The sequence below is a fragment of the Vanellus vanellus genome, assembly GCF_965231255.1.
Source record: "Vanellus vanellus genome assembly, chromosome: 10".
NCBI lineage: Eukaryota > Metazoa > Chordata > Aves > Charadriiformes > Charadriidae > Vanellus > Vanellus vanellus.
The window spans coordinates 1,413,899-1,437,288 of record NC_138915.1 but is presented as its reverse complement, the minus strand read 5'-3'; the positions used below and the strand labels follow the sequence as shown (position 1 = coordinate 1,437,288).

The window sequence follows — 23,390 nt, the reverse complement described above, 5'->3', positions numbered from 1 at the left end:
CCAATACTTCTGCCCAGTGGAAAAGCAGGAACCTGACCACATTGAAATTATTAACCTTTCCCGTGCACAGAAAGATAAAAGCCCAGCAACGCTTCAGTTTGATTTCTCTATAGTTTGTGCCTTCTCCTTTTGGTCTGTGCTGTTGGCTATAACCCAACGGCGAGAGCTCACCTGCATCCTCCCGGCAGAGCGTTGCTCTGCAGCCACCGAAGCTGAGGCAGCTGCTGCTGAATGGCCACTGGACAGATGTTTAACGCTGGGTAAAGAACAAAAGTCTTCTGGAAAAGTAAAAATCTTTTAACTAGTTTGAGGTTATATTCTAGTTAAAGCTTATCAAGCACATGGTACTGTTTCTATGACGGATTTGGATACAGGTTTCTAGACAGCAGAGGCTGAAGAGAGAAGGAAGCAAAAAGGTTAACCAGGGCTTTATTCTGCCATGAATTCACAGGCATTTTAAATATAAATCCGATCCTGCCAAGCACATGAATGTGGCTGTTCCGCATCGGGAGAGGTCCGTCCACAGGTCAGGAACATGAAGCACAAAACCCGACTCTGTATGAACTGTCACACTAATGAGATGTTAATTTAAGTTTTACCCCTTCATTTCTCTACACTGTTCTCACACCGAGTGCTCTTCCTTCTGATTTTTATATTCTGTATTATCCTGAGCCCCAGCAGGTGTCATTAGAATGCAACTTTGCCTCAAACAGAGATAACGATCAACTGAACTCAAACAGTTTCTGCAAGTTTAAGAGGAAATCCAACTCCCTCATAGCGATGCATGAGCCCGTGTCCAAAACCCAATACTCCATCAGCATTTAACCTTCCCCAAGCAGATGAACGGCCACAGAGTTTTTACGGAGTGGCTCTAGTGCCCGACAGGCAGCCAAACTGGGGCTGTACCAGAAACCCCTCTAGAAAAGTAGGGGCTTCCCAGTTAGAGGGGCAGAAATGCAGCTGTTACTGGGGCATCTCTCTACAGTAGCATTTTATATCACTGAAAATTGCCTTCAAACAAGTTTTCACCCGGGCTTTCATTTAATTTCCAAGCACTAACACCGCCCTGCTGTGTCACGGCTCTTCCTTTTGTGCTCTCTCTACCTACGTGTGTTCCGAGCAGCACCTTGTCCCCCGTGTCCCCCAGCACCCCTTTGTCCCCAGCGCTCAAAGTTCACAAGAGGGAGCAGCAGATTCTTCCCACCGCCAGAAATGAGCCCCTGTGAGGTAATGACGGGTACCAGCACCAAACCCAAGTCAGAATCCTTCCAAAACCGAGAGGTTTCATGCAGCAGTCATGGAAAACCCCACAGCGGGATTTCTCCAAGCCGCCCTGTGGGGTGGCGGGAGGCCGGAGCGCAGGGTGACACACCGCGCAGGGTGACACACACCCACACACACTGGTGCCAGAGTAGTTCCTACCACCCATCTGCATCTAGCGCCAGACCCTCCGCGCAGAGCTCAAGAACTTTGCTTTCTATACAGGAATTTTATTTAAATCAAGTTAACTTTGTTTTTACACTAATGCCTCAGTGCATCCTTTAAAAGGAAAGGAAGTTTGTTGTTTTGTTTTTTTTTTTTTAAAAAGTATTTGTACATAAGACAAATCATAGAAATGAACACGGTAACATCAACGATCCCTAAAACATGCACAATTGTACGCTGAGCTGGGGGGGGGGGGGGCTGGAAGAGCAGGAGGCAAGAGGAAGGAAATCTTTCTCTGAGCTTTAACATTCGGTTACCTCAAACGGGAACAGACGCCAGTGGCCACGGTGCCAACCAGACCCACGGACGCTGTCTGGGTAGCAAGGCCCACGTACCCCTGGTTTCATTTCAGCCCAGCAGAAGACAAGTCCACACAAGCATGCAAGTTTACAGGAGAACTCTTTATCGGGCACCTGCTGGAGAGCTCCAAGGACAGTGTAACATACACCAAAAAAAAAAACCAAAAACAAACAACCCACGTGAAGGAGCAGCAGTTTCAGGCCGTTGCGCTGCCCGTGCTGCCAGGCGCAGGGAACCCACAGCACCAAGCGCCCCAGTTCGGTCCCTAAACGAAGCCTCCCCTTCCCTGAGCTCACCAGCTTCCACCCACCATCAGAAACCCCTTCCCTGGGCCAAAAGAGATGCAGCTTCCTTTGTAGCCCCGTCTGACGCTTTTAGGATATTTTTGTTTGCGTTTCTTCTCTTGGAAGTGAGCCCGGGAGGTACAAGACAGGAGCCCCGGTGCCCCCCAGCCCAGGCAGCCGCAGCTTTGCCTCTGGCCAGGCAGGACCAGCCCGATGACCGGGGTGTCCAGCCGGGACAGAGGCAGCGCTCGCAGCCCACAGCAGCGGGAACAGCAGCCCCTGTCCCCCGAGAGCAGCGCAGCAGCCCTGACCCTACATTTGGTTATTAGCCTTGGGGTTTTTTTTTTTTTGTTTTAGGTTTTTTATTTTTTTTCCTTTTCCGAGGAGTACACGTTACTACATCCTCTGAAAGAGCCCATCTTCTTCAGACCACAGAGAAAGTGCCCATCTGTCAACCCCAACCTTCTGTCCCTCCTCCGTCGCCAGTGCATCCCTTCGGAGCGGAAGCAGAAGCAGCAGATACCTGACGCCTCATTGAGCCAGACCAACAGATTGGCCCCCAATTTCACCTTAGCAAGTGAAAACATTAGTATTCAGTTTAGTCCACCCTCAAAAGAACAGGAGAAAACATGTGAGAAAGCACGTACATTACTGCAACCTTAACTATATGCAACCATCTCCTTTACTGTATCGATTTAGCCACAAATTAAGGGGAGGGGATGAGGAAGAAGTGAGGATGAAGAGGCAGCCATTTCGAAACGCTGAGGTGACCCAACACCCTCTCCTGCCACCTGCAGAAAGACCTCCAGGAAAAGGCAGATTTCATACCAAAGCAGCACCTACACCTTACTGTGCACAAAGCCCCCGCCCAAACGCTGTTCTTCGTGTTCCTACCAGTATCGCACTCGCCACCTCTACGTGCAGAGACACCAGAGAGCCACAAGAGGCCACACGTGCAGGAGAGGCACCTGCATCGCCAGGATTTGCACAAAGTGGAAATTCGCATACACCCATCTTGTCCCTCCCACGTTTGGCTCAGCCCAACCTGAGCTGCCCTCACCGCCGTCCTCAGGGGCAGGACCGGTCCCAGCAGTGCTGTTCTCTGCTCGCACACTCACACCAAAGTGCAAAGCTACGTGGACACACGGGCGAGCATGCACATAACCCTCCGGAGCGGGACATACCGCCCTCCCAGCCGAGAAGGTTGTAGTTGGGACAGGAAAAGAAAACAAAAAAATAATAAATCCCTTCAAGTAATTTAACCCAGCCCATTCTTGAGGTTACAGCTGCAGAGAAGCAGTGACCAGCTGGGCCCATTTGGGGTGATAAGGCAAAAAAGTCTGAAGTCCTGGAGGGATGGAAGAATGAGAAGGTGTCAGTAGTGAAAGATTAAGAGTTATTCTGTAGGTTGCTTCTTCACACTCCTGCGATTCTCATCTCCAAGTGCCCAGCACCAGCTGCCTCCAGTTACTTCTTCACACAGCTTGGCCACGTGAGCCCACTGCAGGCAATCGATAGAATAATATAGAGGATAACCTGGGGAAAGAAAACAGACACTTCAGGAGGGAACTGTACTTCCATCATTCAGTCAACTGCTGACTCAGCCGGGCAATCAAACCACCGGCTCGGAAACCCCGGGGTATCTGAACCCTGAATAACGCGTCAAATGCCCCACAGGACCCCATGCCGGAGCCGCCTCCTCCTCCTCCACATCCTTGCAGCAACCTGGGGGTGAGAACTGTCCTCCAGCAAAACACAAGCGAGGGTGCAGTGCTGACAACATACTTCACACGTCTAACCTGCGATTACACTTCAGCACTGTCTGCATTTACTACAGGCTGGAGGTACAACCCTCACGTCGAAAAAAGCTACTTCAGAGTTAAGTAACACGGTACCAACAGGACTAAAGCCTAAAAAGCCATTATGGAGGAAGTAGCCATAAACTCAACACCTCAGCTTCTAAACGGAGCTAGCAGGCAGCACTTAAAAACTGAACAGGATTGTCCGGCAAGCTTTTCCTATTGCCTTGATGAGAAAAGCTGCCTGTCCTGATGCTCCTCTCTCCTCACCTCTCACAAGGCCATGAAAACAATTGCTTTACAGCAGAGATCCTTCCAGGCGCAGAGCTGAGTACAGGCGGGTCTAAAGACAGTCACCCCCTGTTGGCATTTTCCAGTTCTTAAGCCCAACTTAACAGCTGAAGGTTATTGTGCTCCATACTTACAATTGTTACAATGATAATGATGATGGTAAGCTTGAGGTTCTTCATACACATGGCTCTTGCAAGGTTCCTGCTGGTAGTTTTGAAAGTGACTGACTACAAGAGAAAGTAAAACAACTCATGAATTCCCAAACCCACTGCAGAGGAAGCTGCGTCCCAGGAAGCCAAGTGAAGAGGCTTTTCCCAGCTACCACCTCCCTAATAACCCGAACCCACTCTCATCTCCTCCAGTGACACTGATACAAAACTCAAGAGGCATCGAGAGAAAACCCTCCCGCGCTGCTGCAGGGGCAGGATAAAGTGTAAGAGTAAATCCAGAACCAGCTCGCGGTCCTGCCTTCCCACGCTCAGCTCAGGAGAGTTAACGCAGACCCATAGGCTGCCCAGGAGGATCACCGTACCTTAGAGCGCTTCTGCTCGGGTTCTCATTGACTTCCAACCTTTTGGGAATTGAAGAGCTCCAAACTATTTATGGAACTACTGATCACCAACAGATTACACACAACTATTACTGTAAATACACCTGTCAAAACGAGACGGGCCCTGTTGCTACTCTGGAGAGCAGTTCCACCAGGGCTAGACAAGAACTTTACGGTCAGAACTTTCCTCTGGTGTTTGGACTTGCTGCGTTTTACAGCAAGCTTGTGGTTGCCCCGTCCCAAGTCTCCTTTCTGTATCCTGCAATTCCACCCATTCAAAACAAGTTTTGGTCACCAAATGACCTCAAGCACCCACCAGGCTGTACTATTAGCCCAACTATTTTCACAGGCTGTTCCTGCCCAGAGGAAGGCGACAGCGCCTGCACTGCGCCAGCTCAGCAGCACACTCTGCTGGTTATTTTCAGGTTTTCCCCACAAACCCCCCAACTTTGCAAGGTTGGACAAGAACCACCACCGCTTGTGCTGGCGGCACGTCAGCCTGTGCATTGGCTGTAGCAAAAAGGAAGAAGCTGAAGATGGTTCTTGAAGATGGGGCAGCTGCTCCTCGGGAGCAGAGCATCGGGCCACCAGCGCAGCCTGGTATTTAGCAGTCACCCACAAATCCCACCAGTACCAACAGAAAAGAGACGTGTGGGATACCCTTGTTCTCTTCAAGGAGCTGCAAGGCTGGGATGCAGCTTGTGAAACAGCTGTAAGGAGGGGGGGAATAAGGCAGGACTTGTGTCTGACACAGGGAAGGACTACCTGTAGATCTAGATGCTCCAGTGTCTGTTTAAAAGTGGCTCTGGATGCTGGTCTTCCCCTCCACTGCTCCCTAGTGAACACAACTGATGCGCTAACACCTCTTCCCCACTTCTACGCTCTTCCTCACACTTACCGAATCCACAAGATTCTCCGTTTTATCTATCAGCAACTCCAGCTTCTCTCCTCTTTGTGCCACAAGGTCTGGAAAAAGAGATAAAAACCCAAAGCTGTAGGAGAATCCCAGCGCAAAAAGCTGCTTCCAATACCCAACTGCAAGCCAGGAGCTCTTGGCAATGGCTTATTGGACATCACTTAGTTCTCAGCCCTTCAGAGATCACCAGGCAACAATACTCAAGGAACAGTCTCACATCACACAGTCTACGTTTTGGGACTGACCTGATTCGATATCAAGTCAATTCCAGATCTAACCCTCTATTTTAAGTGGTCAGACTTGTCAAAACCTAAACCAGAGTCTGACATAAAAAACTACTAAGTAATGCTACTGAGGAGCGCTTTGCTCACAGTGGCTGCAGCAAAGCCACAGTGACAGACCCAACCCAGAACATGCCTCGCCCCATCAGAACCTGTGCAGGTTCATCTCTAACAGTGCTCCTCACACCCACATGCCACCCTCAGCCAAGTTCAACGCAAGTAACAGCGTACAAACTCAGAGCTGCCCCAGCCCCTTCTTCATCAGTTCATTCTGTCGAGAGAGGCCACCCCACTGTCAGCTCTGCTCTCCGTAACTCTCCCTGTGGGACTGCCATTCCGGCCCACAGGAACTCTGCACGCGTGGCACCAGGGGAAGCCAGATACCTATGTTTCGAACCATGATTCCTTTAAGTTCATCGATTTGAGCTTGCGTCTCTGCCACCTGGTCGGTGCCCTTGCTCTCCGAGTGGTATTTCTGTAACAAATGAATAGTCAGTGAAAGCAGAGACCCTCAACACTGCACTTCAGTTCCTTAAGACAAAAAAAAAAAAAAAAAAAAAAAAAGCAGCTCATGGTCACTACAGAACAGCACAGACAAAAGTGAGTTTTCAAGTTACCCGAGACATTGGAGACATTGGTAAGTGGGTAGTAGACCAAAATCTGACTTTCTCAGCCACTTGCAGGTCATACATGCCCATCTGCTCCTGCACTGCAGGACCTGCGAGGCAGCCAGGTGCCTGCCACTTCCAGAGTGCCCAGAAGCAACAGTCCACTTTGAAAGTGTAAGCAACTGGCAGCAAGGAAGGAAAGTTGAGACAAGAATCTGTGAGATATGGTTCACTAAATGCTTGGGCTACTATCAGTGGTCCCACACATCACTTCTGAACTATTTATGAAGGCAACACACTTTCAGGACCTTCTCTACTTATCTCTAGGACACGTCAAGAGAGCCCTGCAATTTCACAAGCAAGACAGCACGCAGCCGTCTCTGTAGGTGAGCATCAGAGGGAGCTCCAGCAAAGATAAGGAGGGCCCGCGAACTGGAAACACCACACCAGGAGACGTTGAAGACGGCCGTTTTGAGTTGCCTACCTGCGCTTCCCATAGAGAGGACACAAGCAGCCAGGAACCAGCCTGCTGTGTGCTAGAGCCACCTAGGAGGGCTTCACATGTCACCTCCTAGCTACAGCTTGGCACTTGCCAACAGCTTTGCTGGTACTGAATCCCTCTGGCATACTACAGCGAGTGGAAAAGGCACGTGCTAGATACGCCAGTGGCCTGCTCAGCGCGTGCATGGAGCAAGCTCACCCGCTGGCTTGTCAGATACCTACAGAAGAGCACTCCGCTCTGTGGCCCCACAGAAGAAAGCCAAAGAACGTGACGTTGCTAAACCTCTGCACTATTCCTGCCATCCCTCCCCCTTAATTCCCTTCCTTTCAGAAGTGACAGGGTCTTCACTCAAAGACTGTTCTTCAGGTTTTGGGGTCACAAGCGACCCTTTGGTGACTGCACGGTTCAGGCTGGTAGGCGAGAGAAGCGCTAGCCAACATCCCTGGGTTAAAAGGAGTCTCGCAGTGTTTGCAGAATGAAAGGAGGGAAACTGATGTGAAGTCCACATTGGATAACCAAGTTCTGCTATTCCTGGATTGGTTTGAAATCACTGCTCTCACCACAGGACCTCTGCAGGCAAGCACTGCTAGCCACAGCTCCGATTATCCTGCTCCCTTTAAGCCTCCTTCCACCAGGAAAACAGAGCTCCAGAGCACAACTCAAACTCTTGCTTTCCTCTAAACTTGTAGCCATTGCATTCACATCTGAAGACCTTCATGAAGCACCTCTACTTTAATAAGAGACCCCCTAAGCAGACTGACAGCAGAGGTCAGGACTAGATCATGACTGCTCTACTTCACAACCACCCACGTGGCTGCTTAAAACCCAATTTTCTTAAGTGTTCAATTTGCATCCATTTCTGACAACACGGGAAGCATTCACGCAGTCAGGTCAGGATTAATGGTTATAGCACTGAACGCAACAGCTCCCCTGAACCTTCTCCTCAGAGGGTAGGTTTTTAGGAGAAGGTGCAGAACTGGCATGCTATCAGAGCTGGCCACTGGTTTTACTGGGAGCATAAACTCCCTTTTCATTATTACCTGTGTGCTACACTTGAGTTGTAGCATGATCTCTGAACCGCCACATGATCGCTTCCTCCACCCTCAGCCGCACACTAGTCAAATTCCTTAAGTTAAGGAATCTCCGAAATAACAGCCCGGCTCTCACAGCACATGCGACGTTTGAGCAGTAGGGCTCATCTCAGCAAGTTTTACAGCCATTTGAAGGAAGAGCTTTCTGTCACCACTTCACTTCTATTAGCTGCTGCCTGGATTTCTATCAATATGCAAAAGCTAAGGTAGGCAGCTCCTCTCGTGCTTTAGAGAAATGGGATTTTTAGAGGAATATCAACACCGCGGCTCTGGCTCTTCCGATAAGCCTAATGAATTGCCTTATTCCAGCAACGAACAGCTTACAATCTGATGAGTCATCACTTCATATAGTTTCAGTCTCCACGTATCAAAGCCTGGCGGAGAGGAAAAACTCAGTTCTATCACACATAGGAAGTTAATCTTCTTTATTACTCACAGCGCATTGGGCCCTTCTGGAGCCACAGTGGCATTATTATTCATTGCTTCCTCTCTGCTGCATAAGCCAAAGAACAGTTTCCGCAACGAACTATGTGCAACTCCACACGCTCCAAATCACCTCCACTGGTCACCGAGGGCACCAACACAAACTGCTCCTTTCACAAATCACAGAATGGTCAGGGTTGGAAGGGACCTCTGGAGATCATCTAGTCCCACCCCCTGCCAGAGCAGGGTCACCTACAGCAGGTAAAAATTCCGATACAAACTTCAGGCAGCAATGGGGCAAGGGCAAATCCTCATGCCACCCACAGTCATGGCTTCACCCTGCACCTCAATGTGCAGCCATTACTGCTGGGCTGCTGGGGGGCGTTATGGAGCTCACCCAGTTTGTACACTTACGGGCAAGAGCTATGCTCATGGGTCACCAGTAAAGGACCTCTCCTCCTGCACCTGCAATGTCACCAAACCCGGCACTTTCAGGAGATCAGCAGAAAAAAAGGTGAAGCCCTTCATGGAGAACAGCAGCAGGACCCACGTGCTCACCAGCCACAGCAGAGCAAACTGAGAAGCTCCTACACCGCCTGTACAGCACCAGTTACAGTTGCCTCAGAGACAGATTGTGTACAAGCGCTGAAAGGCAATATTCCAAGGACATCTTTAATTCAGGGAGGTCTCAAAAAAAACCAAAACACTAAACCAGTATTGCTCAGGTCATGAAGTTATTTGTAGTCCCTTAAGGACTCTTAAGTCTTCAACAGAAGATTCAAAACACTTTCCTTGCAGACTGTATAGCCCGAGGTTTTGTGCACTAATAAGGCTATTGATCATGAGTCACAGGGCAGTTAGTTATTCCTTCTCTATTTTCCACCTGACTTCAGCCATTTAATTTGACATCACACCTAGCAACAGGTCTGTGCCTTCCTCAGGCCTGTTTTCTCTGCAGGCGCTGCAAGTGCACCACTGCAGCCCAAACAACGTGGAGAAGTGCAAACCGCAACACTCCCTCTACATCAGCAGCTCCTATCTTAAGAGCAGCCCCAATCCCACACCTAGAGCAACTGCTCCCTGCTTTTTCTCCTCCTTCTCCCCCACAAAACCCAACACGCTGAAGCGGGGCAGGGTGTTATTTGCAGTCCCAGGTTACACACCAAGTCAACACTGCATTAAGAAAAAGCGCTCTGTGAAACGCATCTCATTCTATAGAGGGCTGAATGGAAACACAAACACTGTGCTGTGCACTTAAAATACTTCAGAAGCTATACCCGTATACTGCTGTGAATAAAACACATAAAGTAATAAAACTATTTCAAATCTCTCCTGTCTGGCAGCTGCAGGCTTTGCCGCTCCGCAAATACAACACCCAGCTCGCAAAGTGCTTCTGTGAAAATGGGATGGCGGCATCAAGGCTGTATCGGGTTTCTGCGGTAATCAAAATAAGCACGTAACTCCTCTGCACTTCAAGAGGGAAGCGCAATTCCAGCCCAGCCTTTCCCTTCAGGAGTCCAAGAACAGACCCAGAGTAGGTAGAACAGATCCTTCTGAAACCTGGAAATTTCTAAAAAAGGAGACTGACAGTGTTCCATGTTCTGTATGTGCCCTAACAATGACATTCAGAACCCGGCTTTAGTTGAGCTGTCGACATGGTTGGTAAAATCAGACAGCACAAGCCAGAACAGCACTGCCATCCAGTTCCAGCAACTGAAAGCAACACGCTACGTAGTCAGTGGGAAAGCCAGGACAGACCGCTCCCTTCTCACATGGCAGCAGAGGGGCGCCACTGCACTCCTGCCAGGATGCCAAGCTGTGCCGGTCCCAGGTAACCACCAGAGCAGTGGGCAAGAAGATGCCTTACGCTGCAGGCAGCTCCCTGACAGCAGCTTTCTCCGCTGCCGCTGCGCTTGCGGCACTGCGGCGTACCCAGGCTCTCCATCCCACACCCCTTCACAGGCTGTTGTTCAATGCTGCATAGACTCCACTAACATGGGCTTCATCTTCCTCCCAGACTGGAATCATACTGGTGGAGCAACTCTTCCTGCAAAGACTACAGTGCCTACAGTCCCTGGACTTGGAATCCAGCATCATTCTAACCACCACAACAGCCTCAGCTGAAAAGTCCAAGTTGAGGGTGAAACTTTTGGAATACCCTCACGCTTTTAATTTTGGGGTTCGAAGGCTCCAAGGCAAATCCCAGCTCAGAGAATGCGGGATCTTTCACAAGTCCTTTATCCTGCTCTTTAACCTCCCGTGTACCTCGGGAATGGAAACCCTTGGAGCCTCTGTGCCAGCTAGCTGGAGACTATGGCTCTGTATACAGCACTTGACTGTAATCCAAGCCCAGTTTTCTTTCCTGCTGAAAAGGACGCAGTACCATAAGCGAATACCCTGTCACGCTCCAGCAGTGTGCCAGTGAAATTACCGTGAAGGAGAGAAGCGAGAGGCAGTTAGGGATTACTAGATAAACTAAACTTCAGAACTTGATTAACAGAAAGGGAGTAACATGCATTTGTCCTGCTCTTAGTGACAGTGACATTAGCTTACACTGGGTGGTCAACTGGAACTAAGTTTGACATTTCAAATGTCACTATTAAGATCTAACCTCCAGTGCAGCTACCTGGTACAAACAGTTAATGCATCCCTATTAACCCCAACCCATTTTTACCCCTGAAGTGATGAAGCGACCCAGCTGTAGGGTAAGCGTGGGGAGAACAGCCAACTCCCCTGGCTTTATACCCAGACTCAACGTGGCGCTTCAGATCAAGTGAGAAAATACAAGGAGAATTTTTGGGGAGAAGTTTGGCTTGTTAGGGAAATCCCGTTTAGCAACGGATCTCACCAGCTGTGCAGCTAAGACACTTGAGAACTCGCTGTTCATTGCATAGGGAAGGGCCGTCTGCGCTCTTGAGCCATAGGTGGTCTGAAACCTCTTCTTGATTTCATTCAGGAAGTTGAAGGCTCTGGATCGTTCGAAGTCCTGGAAGGAAGAGAGCAGAGCATGTCCAGAGCTGCATCAAGTCAGGAATAACGAAGCATACGGGGCACGTCGCCAGTTGCAGAGAAACTGTAATTATCAGTTCTTAACAGGCATGCTGTGCACAACACCACGGGATTTGACTGGTTATCCTGGGGTTTGAATAGCAGCCAGATTTCAGTCTCAGCTTCCCGGACATCGGCCGGCAGCAGATTTTACTGGGGTATCCGTAGTTCTAATTCTGTACCTGATACCTTTTTCCAGTGAGGGAGAAGTTTTTGCTTCAACATTTCCAGAATTGAGGAGCATTATGCACATTTCACTGACAATTAAAATCTAGCCTCTACGTCTGGATTCTACTGCACTGGGGGTGCTAAGAAGAAAAACTAGGCAAAACCAAGAACTTAACCTCAAAACTAACTATTCACATGCATTTGAGTTCTAGGCTCAGAGTTCACAGCTGTAACTGATGTGAATTACAACAGAAGCAGCAGCTCCAGTGGGGGGAAAAAGCACCTCAGATTAGCACCCACTATTGAATTTCTTTGACATACAGGTACAAAAAAGCCAAAACCTGAAAAAAGCCTGTCTGTGCAATAGCTGTAACCAAAATACTTACATCATCTGTGATGCAGAGGTATATAATCCTGTCTTGGCAGATGTAATGAAACAGATAACTGTAGAGAAGACAAAAGAAAAGGTCATTTGAAGCTGCCACAGCACTAATCTTCTACAAGACACTACTGCCTGCAGGGCCTTCAAGGGCTAGAGAATCATAGAATGGTTTGGGTTGGAAGGAACCTTAAAGATCATCCAGTTCCACCCCCCTGCCCTGGGCAGGGCCACCTCCCCCCAGCCCAGGTCGCTCCCAGCCCCATCCAACCTGGCCTTGAACACCTCCAGGGATGGGGCAGCCACAGCTTCTCTGGGCAACCCGCGCCAGGGGCTCACCGCCCTCACAGGAAAGAATTTATTCCTAATATCTCATCTAAATCTCCCCTTTTCCAGTTTTAAACTGTTTCCGCTCATCCTATGGCTCCATGCTCTGATCAAGAGTCCCTCCCCAGCTTTCCTGGAGCACCTTTAGGCACTGGAAGGGGCTCTGAGGTCTCCCTGGAGCCTTCTCTTCTCCAGGCTGAAACCCCCACCTCTCCCAGCCTGTCCTCCCAGCAGAGGGGCTCCAGCCCTTGCAGCGTCTTTGTGGCCCTCCTCTGGCCCCACTCCAACAGGTCCATGTCCTTCTGCTGTTGGAACCCCCCGAGCTGGAGGCAGCACTGCAGGGGGGGTCTCCCCAGAGCAGAATTTCCCCCCCCCCATCGCCCTGCTGGCCATGCTGCTGGGGATGCAGCCCAGGACACCAGTGGCTTGTTGGGCTGCCAGCGCACAACGCCGGCTCATATTGAGCACGAGAAGTAGAAGAGCAAATTCCAATTACTCTACAGGAAATCATGCAGATGCCAACATATCCCACCCATCTTTGTTGAGGTGTCTCCATTCCTATAAGCTACACTGAATTAGAAACCAACTACATGTTTAAGAATCAATGACCTCACATACTTCACAGCATTCCGGGCTTAGCAGTAAATTTGTGGGACGTTTACTTGCCAAACAACTTAAGTTCCACGTTATTCCAGCTACTAACTTGTAAAACCAAAACTTGACGGGATACCCAGGGGTAAGATTTATGTCTAATTCTCATCAATGTGCATACGAGCACCTGTGCAGTAGTTCACATGTGATAAGAGCTGCAGTTAACTGGTGTGACCAGAAAGGTAATGTCGTGTCTATCCTTGCTGGAACCAGGACAGGTAATACTTTAGCAAACCTCGCCGGTACAGAGACTTGCTGCTTTAGCCTTGTTTATATGACCACCGAGTTGCACTGCCTTTGGTTTTCATTGCAAAGGCTGAGACAAAAGCAACCACAGCAGAAAATGAATTAGATGGAACAATAATCAGGCTGAACAGGCTCGAATCATGTGGCTAGGGTAACTATTCATGTAAAGATGCCTTCGGTGGTGCTGAATGAACACAGATGTTAGTTAAATGCAACCCTTAGTGTCCTGGAAAACAGTGTAAAGCAGTTCAAAGCATTATTTTCCTATCAAAATTAAATTAAGCTGTTATTCTAGGCCCACTAGAAAAAAAAAAGGAAAACCAAAACCTCAGTTCGTACACAACTGAACCCAAATGAGAACTGATCAGAGAGTTCTAGTTCAACTCACGGGCTTTAGCTGTTGCTTTTTTAATTACATTGTCCCGTCACCACCATCTGATGCTCCAGTAGGTGATGTATTCTTCTGAAGAGTACAGCAGGACAAAATAGGAAGAGAGTTGCAGAAAGGCCACGCGAATACTTCTTTTTTCGAATTAAAAACTCTACGTGTCTTTTCATTTTGACATTTGTGTATTCCCAAAAGTTTCCCCAGTAAGCACGCGGAACCTCTTACAAACTCCAGAATAACAGCAAATTAATGCACGTGCTGCGCAGCAGTTGGCTTGTACAGCTCAGTAGCTTTCAAACTCAGGCTTTGTATTATATGACACTGAAATAAGTTTTAGGGGCAGGCTAGAAGTATAGTTTACACCACCCGGAAGGTTTGTTCTCATAAAAAACCCCAAACCTACATATCCACAACTATTGCCCCTCCTTCCTGGAAGGAGCGCGCACTAAAGCTTGTCTGGTGCTACCTTGTAGGCTCCCCAGCAACTTGATGAATCTTAACAGCAGAGACAGAATATAACTCCAAGAACTCCTGGTGCTAGAGGGCTGGTTTTCCTTGGAGATTATACAGAAGACACCAAAGTTCTTCTTAAAAACCAAAAGAGCTCATTAAATGAGGTTAAGAAGTTCAAACAAAATTTAAAAACCTCAGTTTTTTTTCCTGTTTCAGAAAAGAAGAAATGATCCTAAACAGACAGATTAACAGGGCAACTTTCTAGCCTACAGGCAGGGACCCTGGCAAGGCAGAAGGCTCCCCGAAACCCTACAGACAGGAAGAACGCCAACTCCTTGTGCTCACTCAGCTTCAGAGCTTTCACGTTCTGCCCAGTTATCACGGTCAGGGAAAAAAAAAGAGGCTATTCTATACCACTATAAACCAAACCCCTTGCTTTTTTGACAGCAGGAAGATGTTGCCAGCTCCAAGCACGTATGTGTGAAAACATTCAATCCCCCCAAACAGTTAGGAACTCTTCTTTCCCCTCTCCTAAAGGGAAGGCAGAGTTGGCAGATTCTGACCAAAGGTGTGGTTGTCCAAATCATAGAAAAAAAGCCAGTACAAGACTTGTCAGAAGAGAAAACTTTAGCAGAGGAGACACTCCGAGGCTAAGCTCAGGGCCCAGAGCTGCAGAATGGCACCTGTATGTTTTCATAGCACAATGCAAAGCAGAACAACCACAAACTGCAGCGATCTTCTGCCATATTTGTGAAATCCTAAGGAAACAGTCAGTAACGAGCAAAAGACTACACTTGGCAGCATGCTTTGCAAGTGTAGATGCATTAATTACCTATCTCTCAGTGCTCCCCAAAAAGCAAACCAATCTCTAACACAATTCAAGTTTCAATAAAAGTGCACTACGGCTCTCCTAAAACTCAACTTTGCAGTTGGCTGAACACCACTCAAAGCAAAGTTAAAACAAAAGAAAATAACTGTTCCCTTAAAATTACAGTAGAAAAAAAAAAAAAGAGATTCAGAATCCCAAGTACTTTAGAGCACAGGGCAGGCAGGTTCCTCAGAAAGCTCTCCCCCAGGGACATTTATTGCTCCCAAGCCAGGGAAGGATGCAGGAAGACTACCCCAATTCTTACGTGTTGAATCGTCAGGCAGCTAAAACAGCATTAACACAACAGTTTGGGCAATATTGAGAATCCAGTCACACTGCCAATTCCAAGAAAAGAGCTGAAGTAAAGTCCAAGCCTTCTAAATTTGCTTTCTCCACAGTTCTCTCTTCAGCTTGCACACCAGCACATTGACTTACCCACTTTACACGTGCGGTAAGTCAGCACAGTTTCAGGCAATGGAACATCTAATCCCTCCGTTCTATCAACAATGACCGAGGGCTGTCCAGAGATCTGGGCAAGCCTGGGAAAAATCCTTCTGTCCCACACACTGGATTTGTGGTAGCTCAGGAAGACTCTACAACATCTCCCAGCACACCTTAAAGCAAGCAGGATCCACGAGTAATCTGAGGAGGGTGACATTTTTATCTGAAGCCGTGTTCAAGCCTCAGAAAAGCCAGCAAAAGTCTCTGCAAGCCAAATACCAAAGACTCCAACAGCTTGATAGCCACAGCTGAGACACCCTGCAGCTCACTTTGGAGTTGTATAAAAATAGAAAACTTGATTTCATATCAACTGCCTTGGTACTTATTGCTTAAGCTAAATTCAAATCCTGGTTATGCTGCAAAGTTCGGGGGGGAAAAAGTAGCTATTGAGCTGACTGCACATCCAACCGGCATACTATCACATCCAAATATGAATTTGGCCACACTCCATTTATTCCTATCCTCGTGCATGTTCACTGCTCTCCCCTCCCACACCCAGAAGAGAAGGATTACTCACTTCCCATGTGAATAGGTCAGTTTGTTGTTTTCAGATGGTATTTTTGCCAGGATCTGCTCTGTCACCTCCAGGAAGTTTCCTCCGCACCAGGCATGTTTGGCAAGGATGGTTGTGCCCCTCGCCACAACAGCGAACAGGATGGCCATGACTTCACGCTACCTGGAAATAAAAACACTGCAAGAGTTAGGCTCGTGCTCTTTGCCAGAGAAAGCATCATAATCTTAACAGTATTCTCTCAGCCCTCAACATAACGGGAAGGAGGCAGAAGCTTGTTCAATACTTCGACAGGATACCACTATCAGAAAGCGTCTCTCATTTCCCCTTTTAGGTTCTGTTCAGAACGACACCAAGACTACAATGAAAGGGTTTTCTTATTGCAACTGCACGGTGTCTTACAGTCAATGATCCCATAATTAATTTTGCCTACCTTGTTTCCACCTAGATTTCAAGCTATTAGTACTTTTTTTTTTTGGTCTCAACTGACCCTTAAGGTTTTTCTTGCTTGTTATTGAAAACGCGGCCTGAAGTCAGCAAGCTCCAGTTCAGAAAGGAAGTAACTGTCTTGCAGCTATGTACCAGCAGCTCATTATACAGACCAAGCCCACCATCCCCGACACATGACTCCTCAGGGGTGAGGCCCTGGCTTTGATTGCTATCAAACTGAAGCAGAAAAACTGCCACTTGCTTAGAATCACACCATACGCCTCCCCTTTTAATGGTCTAGAGACGCTCACTAAGCGTATGTTGTCCCCAGACTTCTGTAAAGCACATAATCTGCACTTCTCAATGTGAGATAGCACGTTTGCAAACTGATTATCCTCAGCAACACACTATTTCTACAAGACAACATTCTTGCACACGTATCAAACTGGACAGGTTACAGCGTGCAAGTGTTCAAGGGCCAGACTTTTGTGAAGTCTCCAGAGTTGGAAAAACATGCCTGCTGTCATATAAAGGAACACACTTAAATCAGCTCAAGTATCATCACATTAATCTGCTGACAGACCCAAGATTTAACATGTGAAACCACATGTCAGACTACAGCTGTGACATCTGCTCAGCTGATCCAATACATCCATAAGCCTCTTTTCCACTTAGGAAAGACTTAGGAAGACTTTTGACCCTGCAAAACCCAAAAAGCTTATTTTTCACTTTGCACTTGACTGCCCTCAAACTGCCTGCCTTGTTTCGTGTCTAGAAATATCTGCATTCCGGCTGTAAAGATCACACACCTATTTCAATGCAACCAAGTAACTTGGAGACCTCTCTCGAAATAGGTACAACAGCAGAGAAGCAGTGGTTTACCTTCAGGATCCAAAGATCGCAGGCAGAAAGACTCAACAGAGGCTATGCCCAGACTTTCCACTGACCTCTGGCACCGACTGAAGGGACTTATCGATCTCTTCTGGATCAGGGGTTGGTCTACTGAGCACTGTGCAGACAGATCTGCTCTGAAGAGCTTATACTTTCATTTGAACTGATGCACAAATGATCACAGCAACAGCGGACGAGGTGGCAGACGAACGCAGAGCCATTAACAAGGCTGGAAAGTTGAGATACAATCACTGCCCCACCGCATCAGGGCTCCCTTTGTCAGTCTGAGCTTGACAGATTTGGGCTTGGCCAGAAACGATCAGGTAATCTCCCAAACCTCCCACAGGTTTAAGAGCTCGACATTGGAGGGGGGGAGAAGAAAAAACTGGTGGATTTACTCAGAGAATAGACTCCACGGCTAAGCTACAGCTACCTGGGAGCACTGAGGTATTCCGAGCCAGTGCTGCCGAAGGGAACAGAAGGCAAAGGATGAGTCTGACAAGGGACCGCAGTGAGCAAAGCAGGAAGCAGAACAGCAAAAGGTCTCAAAATACGCTGCTTCGGAGCACAGGACCCAGCCAAGCGCAGTCTAGAAAACCCAAAAGAGTTCACAGTGCTGAGGAAGGGAGAACACACCAAAGCTTCACAGCACATAGACTCAATTTTCCAGATCAGCTGTTGTGCTTTGCTCTTCCTGACCAGTAATACAACAAAAGGGCATTAATAACTGCGAAGGGGAGGAAGCACCAGGGCACTTGGCAGCAGCTCCCCCAAACAGATTTGCTGCTTTCAGTTCCTCCTGGCCTAAAGCTGGCACTCCTCCGACCCATAATGTGCCCCGTTTTCAGAACAAAGGCAACTTGTTGCATTTACCTGCTGCTCTTTTTAATATGACAGCTTCTCTTGTCCTCACTTACTGTGTCCAAGTATTTATGCACCGCTTGTTTCCTATCCACCGCTCCCACCTAGGTGCCAACCTCATCTGGACACTGCTGAGGGATTTAAACAGGATTTACCTCCAGCTGACATGCTTGCACAAAGACCATTCGGAAGACGGCACGTGAAGAGTGCCCACACCAGCAGACCCTCTTTCACTACCAGTGAAGGAACTGGGGTTTGCCGTTTTCTTGCCTTGTCGCCTTCCCTTCCAGACCCAAGCAAGCAAGCTCCTTCAGCTCATTTAGAAATGTGGGTACAAAGAGGTGACAAACAGTTAGGTTTGGTTGTGTTTCCTCCCACAGCCACAGGTATGCTGGCTTGGAGGCTCACAACTGCCCTCTAACATCAAGTCTGTCAGCACTACAGAAAAAAAAAAAAGTTCTTTTACATCTAAGAGGAGCTGATCTTTAAACATAAGGCCAGGTGGTGCTTATTACACTCAATTAAGTAGTGTCTATGTCCACCCAAAGAGGATTATGGAAGTTACAGAATATGGGAAAGCAAGGGTAACAGTCTTTCCCCTTACACACTTTCTGGGGAAACTCCTCGGTGCAAAGATACCCAAGGAGAAAGAATATAAAGCAGAGAAGAAAACCGTGATTACTCGCTATCTGTAATACAAAAATGAAAAGAAAGTTCAAGAACAGGTTCCAGCAGCAGGAAGTAGTTCTTCACACAATGCATCCTGTGACGCTCATTCCCATGTGTTATCATTGAGGAAAAGAGCTCATATGAGTTCAGAAAGTAATTGAGAAGTTTATGGATGAAAAGAATCACTATCAAACAAGCTTCATCGAAGCAGCTGCTCCCTGGAGCCTAAAAGTTTATCATGCATTTCTTCTACTCTTCCACAGGCACCCCACCAGTCACCACAGAGCCAGACCCACCTTCAGTCCAACTCAATTCATAACACTGAGAATCTCTTACTCCACACAAGTTCAGATTTTTTTTCCCAGGGAGAAATACCAGGAAGAACAAGCGATATCTTCAAGCAGCAAAGCGGGTAGATCAGATCCGCGGTCCAGCCCCAATCAAGGTTATGACTCTCTCAGTACTTGAGCTTTAGGGCTGCTCTTGCTCACCACGCTGCTCTTCTCATACAATGACGAGATATACAAAGGCCTGTGAAATCCCAGTGCTCCCAGCTTAGAGCAAATGCCTTAAAGGAGCTTAAAAACACGCTTCCAAGGCACCCTATCATCTCTTGCAACACTTGAGCTACCAAGACCACCACATGACAAGCAGAGAGCCAAGTCATTTGCAAAGCCCAACCACAACCTTTTCCCTCCACCATCACCGAACCAGCCTGCCAGATCACATCTCACCAAGTGTGTCAGAGCTGCCCTGCTACACAAAATTCAAAGTGCCTTCCAGAAAGCTGTACCAGAAGAGCTCCAAGACTGAGCAACCTGCAGACACACAAACCATCCAGGGTTTGTGTGTAAGCAGCACTAAGCTTTCTGACATACTGCGACAGAAGACTTAAGTGGCCAGCCTGCCAGGGGTGGGGTTTGTGTTTTTTTTTTTTTCGTGGTTTTTTTTTTTTTTTTAAAGTCAGCTTTAAATTGCTGCATCAGCCACATGTTGATTGCATTAGAGTAGGCAAAGTAGTCACAGATGCCAGTGATATTTTCCTGCCTCCAGCCTTAAAATGCTGCTCTCAGCTCTCCAAAACACAGTGCTGCAGACACACAAGTCTGAGGGTCACAAAGTGAGACTCTAGTGCTTTGTCGAGATTCACCTACCTCTAGTTAAACACAAGTCCGTAATTTACTAATCACAAGGTCCTACTCCATAGACCTGAAGAGACCACAAGCTTTAGCCTGATGCTCACAATGTTATTTAAGATAGGAGCATTTGGACCTGGCAGCAAGCAGAAGTGGAGATTACTCGGAGCTAAAACATAAATAAGCAACTCCTTGGAACCCTCCTGTGGGAGCCACTACCTCCACCCGAAGAAGCTGAAGCAGAAGAGAAGCCAAGCAGAAACGCAGAACCAACACATTTATAGACACACATGAAACAAAACTAAACCTTGGGCAGCAAGTTAAACGCTTATCACAGCAGAGACAAGGGCAGCCATTCAACTGATTGTGATCTTGTAAAAAGAAATGATTAACTGCCATGCAACTGTTCCTGGTTTCTCCCGATTAAAGAGACAGCAGCTCACTCCTGTCTGACAAGGCCACAGAGAGACCACTAACATTTTCCCCCAAAAAGTAATAGCCTTGGCAACAAGAAAATAATTAAAATCATCACACATGCCTGTGTTTGCAGACAATTGCTTGTGAATGACTAGACATCTGTCCTTCACCTTAGCTGTGACTAGTTTAGCCAGAAACTACACAAACTGCACTTTATTCTGTTTTCTACTCACTCAACACCTGATCTTTTCAGGTGCTACCAACCCTGGTTTTCCTAACAGCAGTACAAGTCAAAGAATTTGTGAACAGCTGCAACACCACACTGATCTGCAACAATACCACCTAAACCAAGAGGAATTTATTATACAATCGTGTCCCTTCAGATCCACCCAGGTACAGCCATCTGCAATGTTTTGGCAAGTCCAGCAACTGAACCAGAACTGTGTCCATGCGTGGTACAACAGCAGGTCACAGCCAAGAATAAACAAACACGACTAAGCCTCTTGAGCAATCAGCTGACTGTCAAGTATCAAGAAACCAACCTCTGCACATTGCAAGCACTCAACGAACAGGACCAATATAAAGGAACAGTTGTAAAAGAAAAAAACATCCACAAACCCTCCCCCGCCACATGCAGGGTGCGACTAACCTCAGAATTACAAAGTCCATAAAAGCAGACACCTTAATTCCTAGAGTAGAACTCCAGGTTCAAACTGAGGATTATAAAGTGATTTAGACAACTTCTAAAAGTATCCATCCTTTTAATATTAGACATTTGCAGAACTCACGTTAATGAGGCGAGAGTTCAGTAGTACCCCAAGTAAGGTGACACTCACTGACACTGTAGGACCCCACAGTCCTGTGACAGCAAGGAAATTAACTCCCTGAATTCAGTCCTCAGCCTTCCTGGGGAGATGACAGCCATGGCCTTTGCAGTAACACCTGCCCCCAGCTCTGAGCAGAACGGATTCATTGAAGTAAAACAGATTAACACAGGCCATATTTCTCTCTCTAAGCAGCATCTCATGCAGCCCCGTAAAACTCACATGCTACTTTTGTTAGTAATACTAATCTATTAAACTGCTAGAGAACATAGCTGCTCAGAAGTTACATGAGAATCAGGAATTAAATCCATTAAAATCAACCCCTTTGTATAACCTAGAGATCACAACTGTTTTCTATCTAAACTTACAATATTGAATAGCTGAAGTAGCCAAAACCACACCTTCCTAAAAGAAAAACTCACTCAGCGATATCATGTCGGCCTTACACGGAAAGGCTCCAAACCAGGAGGGAAAGGGTGAAAAGGCTGCATTCCTCAGCCACACAGAAAACACCAGGGATCCAAAGAGCTCCTTAAGCAGCTTCTGGCAGCTAACACAGATGAAGCACAAAGGTGGGCAGAGTACTGCATTTGTATTGCAATCACTATTTACTCATTGCAAGTCATGCTGCAAGATGCAGCGTGCTGCTGTCTACAAGGTCTCTCTCCTAGTATTTGACAGAAGGGCACAGAAAAACCGTCAGCATCTTAAAGAATGTCAGAAACGCAGGTCCAGCCTTCAGTACAGATGATATATTATTTTCAAGTTAGACACAAAACAACTTGCTTCTTGCTCTGACTTCACTGAAGATCTAGAATAGACTATCAGATGTCAGTTAAGAGAGCTGGGGCAAGAAGCAAACCTGGACAACTGCACCCATCCTCTATCAGCAGTACTTCCTTTACCAGCCAAGGAGGACTCATCAGTCTTTCTTCTTGACCTGAAGATTCACCACCTCAGTGCCAACAAGTGATGAAGGAGGTTATTGCTTATATTTCCAGAATTCTCTTTAGAGAAAGCAAGGGCCCTCACATTACTACTGGCTTTAAACATGAAACAAGCACAGGTGTTGCAACCCTGCAAGTTGCAAACTGCCAGACTGCAATAAGAAGACCGTTTAAGTATGGTGACTTCAGCAGAAAGTAGCCTAGGCTTCCCTTTAACCCCTCCTTGGCATCTACAAGTTGGTATTTCTTTAAAGGACATTCCAGCATTAAGCCCTTTGGTTTATTTGTTCATTTTAAGCCTGTGAAGCAGGACATTCATGCACCAGCTTAAGAGAAGTTTAACCTCCTTTCTGCCCGCAGAGCTGACTTTGGGTACCTCCGCTTCATCATTATGGAAACAAATCGCTAGATAAGATTAATCCAGTTTCTCTTCCAGGCCCGTCCTCTTTTCTGGAAGGCAGCGTAACATGTTATAGAAGAGGGGTAAAGCAACAGAATTCGACGGCAGTTGAATAAGCAGCTCTCGAGAGAGGTAACACGTACACCCTTACTTACAGCACCCCCACCGCAAGCATAACAGCTGTTATTTATCACTATCCAGTCTTTAAAATCCAGGCAAGCCCCTGCTCCCAGTCACCCCAGCAACACGATGCTCCGGGGTTAACCACAGCGTAGCATCTACGGCCTTTCCGCCCCTCCGTGTCCTCCAGCAACCCACTCCCCGACTTCCCAAAGCCCCCCGCCTCCCCCCGCACCACCACTACTGAACAGAGGCCTCTGACCGCCGCCACCATCGGCCCGGGGACGCCCGGCCAGCCCCATGGCCTTGCGGGCCCAGCCCCACCGCCTGCCGGCCCAGTCAGTCAGTACCGGCCCCGCTGCGGCCTACCGCCCCCGGGGGGGGGGGGGGAGTGGGAAGAGGGAACCGGAGAGAGACCCACTCGCTCGAGCGCTACAGGCGGCTCCCCTGAGGGGCCCGACCCCCAACCCGCCCCACCGCCGCTCACCGTCCACCGCGGCAGGAGGAAGCGCTCCTCGGGCGCTACCGCCCGCCGCGCTGCTTAACCGTGCCCCCCTTCCCCCCCCCCCCCCGCCTCCGCTCCCGGTAGCGGGTCGACGTGACGCACTTCCGGCTGAGGACACAGT

At 47.9% G+C, this 23,390-nt stretch overlaps 1 protein-coding gene across 3 annotated transcripts; it reads right to left on the bottom strand.

Moving 5' to 3' along the window:
• Positions 1-1,867: 1,867 nt before the first annotated feature.
• Positions 1,868-23,336, bottom strand: VAMP7 (vesicle associated membrane protein 7). 3 transcript variants are annotated; one of them, XM_082488320.1, is made up of 8 exons: positions 23,252-23,336; positions 16,077-16,235; positions 12,133-12,190; positions 11,379-11,516; positions 6,291-6,381; positions 5,608-5,675; positions 4,294-4,386; positions 1,868-3,605 (listed from the first exon to the last, which is right to left on the bottom strand). In XM_082488320.1, exons 2-8 carry the CDS (start codon positions 16,220-16,222, stop codon positions 3,537-3,539), a joined length of 663 nt encoding a protein of 220 aa, XP_082344446.1. In that variant the 5' UTR covers positions 16,223-16,235; positions 23,252-23,336; the 3' UTR covers positions 1,868-3,536. The 3 variants fall into 3 exon arrangements, 2 of the variants coding, with proteins under 2 accessions (XP_082344446.1, XP_082344447.1); XM_082488321.1 differs by lacking the exon at positions 23,252-23,336 and adding an exon at positions 17,382-17,393; XR_014269548.1 differs by lacking the exon at positions 1,868-3,605 and adding an exon at positions 6,524-6,696 and having other exon boundaries at positions 4,315-4,386.
• Between the last annotated feature and the right edge of the window lie 54 nt (positions 23,337-23,390).

Coding starts and splice junctions, on each gene's coding strand:
- VAMP7 (XM_082488320.1), bottom strand. CDS start 16,222: ATGGCCATCCTGTTCGCTGTTGTGGCGAGGGGCACAACCATCCTTGCC. Junction 11,517..12,132: donor ACCTCTGCATCACAGATGAT/GTAAGTATTTTG, acceptor TCTTCCTTCCAG/GACTTCGAACGATCCAGAGC. Junction 5,676..6,290: donor AATCATGGTTCGAAACATAG/GTATCTGGCTTC, acceptor CTCTTTTTCCAG/ACCTTGTGGCACAAAGAGGA.